The 11903-nt window shown below is 35.5% G+C and overlaps 1 protein-coding gene across 2 annotated transcripts; it reads right to left on the bottom strand.

Annotated features, from left to right (window-relative positions):
* Positions 1-1731: 1731 nt before the first annotated feature.
* Positions 1732-10179, bottom strand: LOC125260203 (peptidase inhibitor 16). Of its 2 annotated transcripts, XM_048178441.1 has the most exons (7): positions 9964-10179; positions 9516-9827; positions 5272-5420; positions 5079-5154; positions 4880-4989; positions 3217-3308; positions 1732-3113 (listed from the first exon to the last, which is right to left on the bottom strand). In XM_048178441.1, the coding sequence occupies exons 2-7, from the start codon at positions 9669-9671 to the stop codon at positions 2806-2808; spliced, it is 891 nt and encodes a 296-aa protein (XP_048034398.1). In that variant the 5' UTR covers positions 9672-9827; positions 9964-10179; the 3' UTR covers positions 1732-2805. The 2 variants fall into 2 exon arrangements, with proteins under 2 accessions (XP_048034398.1, XP_048034399.1); XM_048178442.1 differs by lacking the exon at positions 9964-10179 and having other exon boundaries at positions 9516-9852.
* Positions 10180-11903: the final 1724 nt, after the last annotated feature.

The following is an 11903-nucleotide window of genomic DNA, read 5'->3' as shown; positions in this document are numbered from 1 at the left end:
GTTCACAGGCAGATTTGCTTTATGTATTCCCCGGCGTCGAAATCATTCATATAGGAAACACGATTCCTGCCTGCATGTCAATATCCATGGATTAGGTTTATTTGACATGTTATAATGAACACTTTCGAGACAATTTTTAGTGTAATCGTTTGTTTTACTCGCGTTTTCGCAGTCACGCAGGTTCTTTTACCACTCAGTCCAGCCAAAGAGCTTAGAACCCAAGTGGCGACACTCTGATACTTTTTGGATAACAGCCACTAGATGGCGCTCCGATAGCATGGCCGCCATTATGGGGTGAAAATACTAACTGGACCAAAACCGGCAAATTTCACTGCCAAATCAGAAGCGCAATATGGTTTTGTGAAAAAAGTGGAAGACACACAAAGTCTGTAAAATAAACTGTAAAAAGGATTTGATGATCACTAGTGATAGTTTTTTATTCTGTGTTGTCATCATTCAGGTTGGATTTCAGCTTTAATGTATGCTTTCTTTTGTGTGTGTGTGTGTTTTTTTTTTTTTTTTTTTTTTTTTTTTTTTTTTTAACAAAACAGCTGATATTGCCATAGAAACCATAGATAGAAACTAGTGGACTGGAACTCGCTTTCACCCCAAAATGGCGGAAACGCAGGGCTGCTGCTGGGCGCCAGTGTTGCAATGGATCGTTCTATTGACTGTCGCTTTTAGTGTATATTCTTTGGTCCAGCTGAGGGAGCGCGTTCTGGCGGGAAAGTGACGTCAATGCATTCCCTCTATAAATAAATTATTTAAATAAATAAATACATATTTAATTATTTAATAATAATAAATTAAATAAATAATTTAATTAATATTTTAAAATTTATAATAATAATTATAAAATTTAATAATAAATTAAATTAATAAACTAGATTAAAGGTGCGTTCACGCGGCCTTGTAATTCCTGTAGTTACGAGATTCTAGCTTGTAAAAAGCATTCACGTCCTCGTAGAGATCGTAGTTACAGCTTGTAAGCTGGGAGTTTTCTGAAAGCTCCCAGATGTACCACGTGGGCGCTTGTACCACCTGACCACTGTAGATTCATTTAGGCGTTGATAGTGGTGCCATGGAAACGCATAATTCCCAGTCCAAGGACCAAAAGGACGTGAACAGCTCCGAATATAACGTCACGTGTTGTCATTTCAAGATTCCGGTAAATACGAGGTGACGTGAACGCAGCATAATTCTATTAATCTTTATAAGATAGGGTTTAAACCCCTATTAAATCGTGTTGTGATGTAGAATGTACAATGTATTCAAGCCAAGATGACTGGCGTTATTAAAGAGGAACATTATTTACTATTTACTGATCATTCTAGTGAGCATTGGTCAAAAATTATATACAATCTAGAGTCAAATGTTATTTTTGTGTTAGGTTTCCCATTAGCTGTGCATTTTAAATGTTTATCTAGACTACTAAAAGTGAATTTTTTAATTGTACACTATCATATACATGACAACAAAGCTAATAGACATGGGCTAAAAGTGACTAAACTTCCTTTTTAATTTCATTGGGCTTTGAAAATGCAAAATATTCCCTTTAAATCCATTAAAACAGAAAGATGTCAACACTTTTGAGTTATACTGCCATCTAGTGATGTTTGCTGTGTCCAACATGCATCATCATCATCATCATCATCTGTGAATTATGATTGATGGAGATGATATTACCTGTCATAAGTGTAAACATTATAGCCAAAATATAGTGGACATATATTAAAGTAAATGATCAACAAATGTATTTTTTTAATAGGATAAATCATAAAATAATGGAATAAACAAAATAAGAGTGGATCTGGTTTTAAGAAGCATTCAAGTTCATTTAGGTTTTCCCATTCCAGTTTTTACCAGCTTAATACAATATAACACATTATAAATGACATTTAGCCCACATATATAAAGAAAAACAGTTCATACAATACATGCTATATTCATTAACTTTGCTAATAATATATACAACATGTACTTGTGCATTGTAATAATTCTCAAATTGTTCATTAAAACTAATGCTGTCAGTCTATAAAAAGCATGACTGTCATGCAAAAGCTGCATCAGACGCTCCACAAATTCAAACCATGAAAATAATTTCCAGCAAAAGTCACATATCTTACGGTAAAATTGAGAAGACATTGAGACGAACAGATGATATAAAGCTTACAGAAGCTCGTTTCTGCCATGGAATAAAACTAAATTCACAATTTGGACTTATTTTCTTACAGTTGCAAGTCACAATTCTGAGGGGAAAAAAAGGCAAAATTTTAAAATAAAAAGTCGCAATACCTTATTTTTTATTACATGGCAGAAACAAGCATCTATAAAAAAACTGGCTTGTATGACATTATCTTAAAAACATTTATAAACAGTTTTCATTTAACTATATAAAAAGCTACAGTAAAACAAAAGGTTCAATTCAAAGAGAAACCATCTGAAGTTTTTACTTCACATTCACATTCATTTACTCTTTATGTCTTAGTTTTGTGTTTTCTACCATGTTTTACAGTGGATAATAATGCTACTGCCGTCCTATTTGAAGCCTTTGGTGATTATGAGTCAGGAGTTTCATTGGCAGGTATTTTTTTCTTATTTTAAGCAAAACATTGATTCATTTTTCATCAAACAAGGCTCAATATCGTATCTCATTTTGCTTCTCAAGTAAATGTATCTTGATTCAACAATATTTAGATATTTATACTGGAAAACAAGTAAAAAAATACCAAGGAAGACAATCATTTCTTATGTGTTTTGTGCGTGTCTCCTCAGGATACGATGGATCTTATCCACTCCAGACTCTCACAAAACAAGCGCCAGCCCGATGAGAATCAGTAGATGAGATAAGACGCTTTCCATCTTGGATCCATGATTCTTCATCGTGTTTTCCAAGCCTGTATCTACAGTTTTAACGTGCACATGTATGGGCTCTCCGGGAGTATCATTGGGCTCTGTGGTCGTGTGGGGACGTGTGGTCACGTGGGGACGTGTGGTCACGTGGGGACGTGTGGTCACGTGGGGACGTTTGGTTGTGTGGGGGCGCTCAGGTAAGTCAGTCAGATCTTCAGTGCTGTCCGGTTCCTCAGATGGATGGAAGAGATTTTCAGCCACTGTGAGTATAAGAGGAGGGTTTACAACAAAAACAGGCATAGTTTAGTTCTTCATGACAGTTTTATTTCATGTTGATTTGCATTGATAAAGTTTTCACATTACCGCAGATCTTGTTCTCACACACTGGTAGGTCATCTGGACACTTTGAGCACGGCTCTCCAGACTCGTATGGCTTTTGTCCCTCAAAATTTCCTCTGAAATGAAGGAAAAAGAAAGGATGGATTTTATAGATAATATTTCTATTTATTATGTGACTTAAATATAAGATGGCAAAAGCTTAAACAGCTAAAAATCAAGTCTTAATCCCTCAATAACTGTCATTTTCATTTATACATTTCTAAGTCATGAAAATGTATAAAATCTTAAAAACATCTGTACATTTCTATTAATAAATTTTTCTAGTTGTGTCAAACTTTAAAATATTTTGAATAGTGCCATTTGTGAGTTAAAAATATTTGTGAAAACCTATAATCACAGAAGATTTAAAATAATTGTAGAAATTATATCTATAATTTCTAGAATTTTATGATACATTTCTATTTTATTTATTTTACATAAGAGATTAAGCTTCAACGTAATAATATAAACCTAATATAAATACACATAAAAATATAAATGTAATAAATTATAATAATTGTATTAATTTTATTATAAAAAATAAAGATAATGACAAAAGATACTGAGCATTATTTTGACTGAAGAAACTAAATTAATTCATTATTGGACACTGAAGAACATTCAGTTCTTGAATCTTCTGAAATTAATTTATATAATTTTATATTTGACTATATTGTGACTTCTAGTTTCTGTAAATAAAAAAATGTTTGAAAACAAGTAGCTTTGATATTACAGCAGAAATATCTTTGGGTGCCTTTGAAAATGGTCTTGGAGTCAAAAATGTTGAGAACCACTGCTTTATCCTCAAAGTATACTTCATTTATTACGAATACCGAGTGTACAGTGCACGTGATGCGAATTTTGTCATCAGAAGAGTACGCGCACCGCAGGATTTTTGTACTTGTACGGGCAGGTCGCATATGCGGATTTATTAAATTTTTTTTTTTTTTTTTTGCTGTAATTAGTTTATCCACAAGGTGGCAACCATGCCCTGGGGGCGTTGATTCACAAGGTAGTTACACGCGATATCTAGTCCATAAAATTTTGGGAACAGATTACAAGCAATATTATTAATTAAATTCAACAAATAGAACTGAGTTAGAATTAATCAGAAGAATTCCTTAAATTTCAACCATTTAAAACAAGTAAAATTTAAAGAAAAATATCTGAATAACAGACAGACGTCAAAGATGAATTTTGAACTATTTTTATAAGAAGCAGAATCACTGAATGAAAGGGAAACACAAGAATTAACAGAGATTTAGATGTTGACTTTATTGAAAATGTTTGGTCACCATTATGGTGATCATTGTTTCATTTAGTTGGGCAGTTCAGTTTGATTAATTCTAACTCAATTCTTATATATTGAAATTAATTAATAATATTACGTGTAATCTGTTGCCACAATTTTGAGTAGATAGAGTGTTACTTTTATACATTGCAAGGCTGTGCTTTCGACTGTGATAGGGCTTTAGATAGTTTTAAAGCTGTTTCAGTATTAGCTGATGGTATAGACTTCTAGACTAAATGAGGTTAAGATGCAACGTATACCACAATAAATATTGTAGAACATGTTCTAGAATGTTTTAGAACACACATTCTAGAACACTGAGGTCATGTTTAGTCAGGGTCATTGAAATGCACTTACTGAGGGTAGTAATCACAGACGAGAAGAGTGGCCTTCTCAAAATGTAGACCCTCAAGAGTGTCACAGAAATGAGAAGCACAGCCGATTTTTTTGCTGTCGGCCCACACCATCTGCAACAACATCAGAGAAACTCATCGTCACATCTGCATATTCATAATGCGAAAACCAATCAAACGCACCCAACAGAAACAGCGTTCACCTGAGTGTAATGGCCACACATTTTGTCTTCAGGACAGTAATTGTTTTCATAGTCATAATCCACATTTTCTCCAAACCTGCAGTGCAGAGAAATGAGTAGCATTACTGCTTATAGATTACTGCAGATCATTGGTATTTATTCTTTTATTCATCATTCATTCTCATTTATGTTTTAGTTCAGATATTTTTCATACCAGTTCAGCGTTGCTTTGGTTGCATTAAATCGTCCAGTGCCGACATAGAGATTTTCACCCATGGTAAGATCCTCAAGTTCAGGGTTGTGATCCCAGATGCATTTTGCAGCGTAAGATTCCGCCACCAGACGCAGTGTCTCGTCCCACACCTTAAACGACAGAAACAAATTTGATATTATTTGACTTTGAAGTTTGTTAGTCTTGTGACAGCAGAAAAAAAGTGGTTCAACCTCAATGTTATAAAGCGATGATAATACTTTTTGTGCACCAAAAAAACAAAATAACAACTTTATTCAACAATATCTAGTGATGGGCGATTTCAAAACACTGCTTCATGAAGCTTTGAAGCTTTACGAATCAGTAGTTTGGAGTGTGTATCAAACTGTTTAAGTCATGATTTCAGTAAACATTTTAAATATGTCTTTTAGTACCTTTCTGGGCATTAAAGGTGCCCTAGAATTAAAAATTGCATTTATCTCGGCATAGTTAAATAACAAGAGTTCAGTACATGGAAATGACATGCAGTGAGTCTCAAACTCCATTGTTTCCTCCTTCTTATATAAATCTCATTTGTTTAAATGACCTCTGAAGAACAGGCGAATCTCAACATAACACCGACTGTTACGTAACAGTCGAGATCATTAATATGTACGCCCCCAATATTTGCATATGCCAGCTCATGTTCAAGGCATTAGACAAGGGCAGCCAGTATTAACGTCTGGATTTGTGCACAGCTGAATCATCAGACTAGATAAGCAAGCAAGGACAACAGCGAAAAATGGCAGATGGAGCGATAATAACAGACATGATCCATGATATCATGATATTTTTAGTGATATTTGTAAATTGTCTTTCTAAATGTTTCATTAGCATTTTGCTAATGTACTGTTAAATGTGGTTAAAGTTACCATCGTTTATTACTGTATTCATGGAGACAAGAGTCATCGTTATTTTCATTTTTAAACACTTGCAGTCTGTATAATTCATAAACACAACTTCATTCTTTATAAATCTCTCCAACAGTGTGTAATGTTAGCTTTAGCCACAGAGCAAAACCTCAAACTCATTCAGAATCAAATGTAAACATCCAAATAAATACTATACTCACATGATCCGAAGCATGCATGCAGTATGCATGACGAACACTTTGTAAAGATCCATTTTGAGGGTTATATTAGCTGTGTAAACTTTGTTTATGCACTGTTTAAGGCAAGCGCGAGCTCCGTGGGCGGAGAGGGCGAGCATTTAAAGGGGCCGCAGCCTGAATCGGTGCATTTCTAATTATGCCCCAAAATAGGCAGTTAAAAAAATTAATTAAAAAAAAATCTATGGGGTATTTTGAGCTGAAACTTCACAGACACATTCAGGGGACACCTTAGACTTATATTACATCTTGTAAAAAAACGTTCGATGGCACCTTTAACTTGCTGTCAATGGCCTCACTGAGCCATCGGATTTTATAAAAAATATCTTAATTTTGTGTTTTAAAGATGAATGAAGGTCTTACACATGTAGAACGACATGAGGGTGAGTAATTAATCACATTATTTACATTTTTGGGTGAACTAACCCTTTAAGTTCTAAGGTGGCACCAGCCCCTGAATTGGCAGCGCTGTGAGGGCTGACAGAAAAGCACTGAGCTTGAGTTGTATTAATAAACATTAACAATATATAGGATGTGGAAATGGCTAATAAGCCTTTAACTCCTCTGCAGTGGTAATTTATTGTCTTTTTTATTTCTAAATAAGTGTTTGCTTTCCTACATCGTGAAACTTTTAGTTTTACGAATAGGGACAAACTATGAAGGATGAACAAATAATGTTTTGGACATCACATTAAAAATAACATTCAAATTGGGCGATATTTAAAGCTTAGAAATGCTGGGAAGAGTTGTGTGAAGCACTTAAAAGCACTCGACAACTTTAGATCATTTCTGCCACAAGTTATTTCTGTTAGTGTTAGTGGCACAATGTTTCTCGTGGTTTCAAGATTACACAAGGAACCTCACAAAACTGATATTTTGGACAGACTACTGAGGCAGCATAACCATTTAATGATAGATAACAAAACAGACAGCGGTTTGGTGACAACTAATTGAATATTTAATTACTACAATACTAACTTCTCGCTAGAAGGGCGTTAGTCTTTGCACGTTCGCTTTGTAGACACTGGATTGGTACTTTTGCCCACGTCAGAGAGCAGTGCAAGATGAGCATTTGTGGTTAAAAAGTATATAAATGTTTTTTTTTTTTTAGAAAATGGCAGATCGTTTTGCTAGATAAGACTCTAATTCCTCGTCTGGGATCATGTAGAGCTCTTTGAAGCTGACATTTGGACCTTCAACCCGTTGAATCCCAGTGAAGTCCACTATATGGAGAAAAATCCTGGAATGTTTTCCTTAACCTTAATTTCTTTTCGACTGAAGAAAGAAAGACATAAACATCTTGGATGACATGATGGGGGTGAGTAAATTATCAGGAAATTTTAATTCAGTAATTAACTAATCTTTTAAAGGATCTTCTGCCAACATCTTGGTGCCAGATACCACAGCACACCTTCAGGGGTCTGGTGGAGTTCATGCCTCGCAAAATGGGGACCAACACATTAACGTTATTCATGATCGGTGTATATATGCTTAGTTTTCTTTATGCAAAATATAATTTCTTAATTTTTTCTCTTCATTTTGCAGTGAAATATGACCCAGACATGTTGTTTGTACAATCAATTCTATTGTTGTGTAAATGTGAGTCTTTTCCAGTGACTCTGAATTTCACCCACAATACAAACACAAGAGAGTAAGACAGGATGACCACATGGGGCTTTATTAAAACACTCACACTCAGCACAGTGTTCCTGCGGTCTCGTGTAACGTTCACATTCCTCAGCATATCACACACATACAGGTTGCGCAATGGTATTCCGTGCATCCACCCACCCACACACACTCCATCCAGTCAAAATAAACCATTTCTATGCAAAAAGTCCCTCTTTATCAGATAAAGGATGAACTCATGCATTATAATACTAGCCTTGTGTGTCTCTGTTTCTTGCATTCACATGACACACAAGTTGTGGTGTTTCACACACCAGCAATGAGGGACTTTTTACATACTAACAGTGATACTAAATAACTTTATGCTAGTGATTTATTAAATACAAGTTTTCATTTGGTAAACCACAATCATGATTACTGTATTACTTCGACTCCCTTGTGTTTTGAAGTTAATTGTGGCGATGATTATGCATCATGACGCAATTACCATGGATATTAATGTGATAATTGTTGTTTACAGCAGTAATGAGACCATTAAAGATATGATTCCAGTGATTGATGGCAGATGATGAGATGATTTGACCTCATAAGAGCATCCAAAACTCACAAACATTGACAGCAACGCCAAAACATCAACAGTCCATAGAGAGAGAGAGAGATGAGAGATCAAACTCAGACTTTACACACATGTGGCAAGGAAAGTTATTTTCTATGTATCATGTACACTACCAAGTTTGAGGTAAGATTTTTTTTAAAGCAAAGTTTGGAATGACAAAAAGGTTTTTGCACTTACTTTTTGTTAAGTAACTCAGTCTGGTTTACACCAGTAGTGCCCAAGTAAGTGCCCAGCCAAAAAAAAAAAAAAAAAAAAAAAAAATTCACTGTTTGGATTTAAATATGCAAATACATATGAGTCACATGTTGTGATTATTATGTTTCTAACATGTTATATGTTTCGCAACAGTTCTTCTAACCCTAATTGATGGAGTGTGTCATAATAACCATGTAGGAAGACACATCATGGCCATATTCCAGGATGCCAAAGACAAGATTCATCAAGCTCAAATTGTGAAAGAATGGTTGGGAGGAAGCATGAAGAATCATCTTCACTCATGAATTGGCACATCTGAATCCAGAGCTTAATTGCATTGAATGTCTTTGAGATGTACTAGAACATGTGAACATGATTCTTCATGCTCCCTTCCAATCATTTCACAATTTGAGCCTGATGAATCTTGTCTTTGTCATCCTGGAATATGGCCATGATGTGTCTTCCTACATGGTTATTATGAAATGAAAAGCTACACACTCCATCAATTAGGGTTAGAAGAACTTTTCAAAAACATATAACAAGCTAGAAACATAATAATCACAGCAATAATGATCCAATCATACACTTTAACGCATTTTCCTATTTAACTCCAAACAACAACTTTTTTTTTTGGCAGTGTATGTTGTGTGCATCTCTTACCATTTTCTGCATGAAGGCAGCGCTGGGCTGAACCTGAGAGCGAAGCTTGTTGTGCATGTCCACGATAGTTGATTTCTCCTGCTCAGTCAGCTGACCGGCAGCTAAACTCAGAATCACCCAGAGCCCAGCGCTCCAGAGGGCCACGTCCCAGTACATGCTGCTTGTCCGACTGCTCCCTCTCTGAGGAGACTAGATCAGCTGGCTGTGGTCAGATAGAAGCTCTTCTCTTGTTCTGAATTGTTCTCCGCAGTCTTACCTCGTCACTTGCTGTCCTTAATGCCTTCAGAGCATGTTAAAGTATCTCTCTCAGGGCTGTTAGTGTGTGTAAGTGAGAGAGAAAGTTAATACAGGACCCCAGAATGAAACTCCCAGCCTTTTTATGCTGTACTCAAGCCACCCCTTGCTCATATTACACATCCCACATGCACATGAACACTAGTTTACTCACATTACTGTGCTTGCGTGACTCTTTCCAACTGTCCAGCAAGTCCAGCAAGTCCAACAAGCAGCACTAGATCTCCAAAGCATTAATAAATTACTGGGCTTTAGTCTCAGGGCATGTCATAGCAGTTCTGCTTGAGGAATGCCTGAGATAACGGATATGATTTAATTTGACCTGCCTGTGTTTTCCTTGAAACTCTTCTGTACTCGTAATACTAAAGTCATTTCCTCCGTAACAGGTTTTGCTCTCTCCAGTGAGGATTCACCCTTATATTAACTCTGAAGTGGGTACCTCCCCACAGTAGGTTACACAAACCCAAATCTCATTTACTGTAAGTAACGCCAGTGAAATTCTTTCCTTCCTTAAAGCTGAGCTGTTAACAGAGAGGATTATTTGATTTCAAGGATAAGGTCTGAGTTGTTAAAATTGACAACACAGCTGAGCTGTTCCTTTTGCCCTACAACTTGAGTAACAACATTACAAGTACAAGATTTTTATATATTCTGATGAAAATGTGCGTGGTGTTTTTTTATTGTGCAAAATGCAAAAAGCGAAAGTATGGAAGCTTGCTTCTGTAACTAAATAAATAATAAAAAATGTAATTGCGACTTTTTATCTCAGAATTCTGAGAATTTCGCAATTGCAAGTTATAAAGTCAGAATTGCATGATATAGTCGCAATTGCGAGTTATAAAGTCTGAAATGTGTGATATAAAGTCGCAATTGCGAATTATGAAGACAAAATTGTGTGATATAAAGTCACAATTGCAAGTTATGAAGACAAAATTGTGTGATATAAAGTCACAATTGTGAGTTACAAAGTCAGAATTGTATGATATTCACAATTGTGAGTTATAAAGTCTGAATTGCGTGATATAAAGTCGCAATTGCGAGTTATGAAGACAAAATTGTGTGATATAAAGTCACAATTGTGAGTTACAAATTCTAAATTGCGTGATATGCAGTAAAGTTGCAATTGTGAGTTACAAAGTCAGAATTGAGTCGGAATTGCATGATATAGTTGCAAACAAGTGAGTGAATTTGGACACTGAGTGCGCCGGAAGGGCTGCCGCTTTTGCATAGTTTGTGCTTGATGTTTAATAATCATTTGAAACTTGGCAAACTAGCAACTCCAGTAGTAATGAAACTCTGTCATGGAAACTATTAAATTATTTAATAATCATTTAAAAAGGAATTAATACCTGTATGACTTTACGCTGTAGCAACATTGGACCAGCAGTTTGGAAAATAGATGGATGGATGATTCAGCTGCGGGTGCCATTCATTCGGCGCACGACTCTCACAGTGCATTATAGGTATTCTCTAGCTGTTGATTGTACATCGGTTGTACACTCGTTATAATGGGGATTAAATGAGTGCACTCAATAATGTCCACTATGGTTATGGACACACAAAGGGCTGTCCCCTCAAATAGTGCCCTATTCACGTAAGGGTATGGGGGGAAAATTTGGACCTTTGACATCCAACTTTTATTGTTCTTTCACTGCATCTGCATGTTAGGGAACTCATTTTTACATATCTGTCAGACTCTGCTGTATGATTACATAATTAGATTACATACAGTTATTTTCTATGTATCATGTACACTACCAAGTTTAAGGTAAGATTTTTAAAGGAAAGTTTGGAATGACGAAAAGCTTAATATTTGAACTTACTTTTTGTTCAGTAACTCAGTAACAGTCTGGTTTACACCACTAGAACCAAAGCAAAATACACTGCCCGGCCAACAACAACAACAATAAAAGTCACTGTTTGGATTTAAATAATCAAATACTTAAGAGTCTATGACCGAATCATTATTGCACTGATTATCATGTTTCTGACATGTTATATGTTTGGGAACAGTTTTTTTAACCCTAAATGATGAAGTGTGTAGCTTTTCATTTCTTAAACAACAAGACAAGATCCATCATGCTCAAATTGTGA

Source organism: Megalobrama amblycephala, linkage group LG24 (genome assembly GCF_018812025.1).
Source record: "Megalobrama amblycephala isolate DHTTF-2021 linkage group LG24, ASM1881202v1, whole genome shotgun sequence".
NCBI lineage: Eukaryota > Metazoa > Chordata > Actinopteri > Cypriniformes > Xenocyprididae > Megalobrama > Megalobrama amblycephala.
The sequence above is the reverse complement of the archived record's forward strand: the minus strand, read 5'-3'. Positions and strand labels throughout refer to the sequence as shown.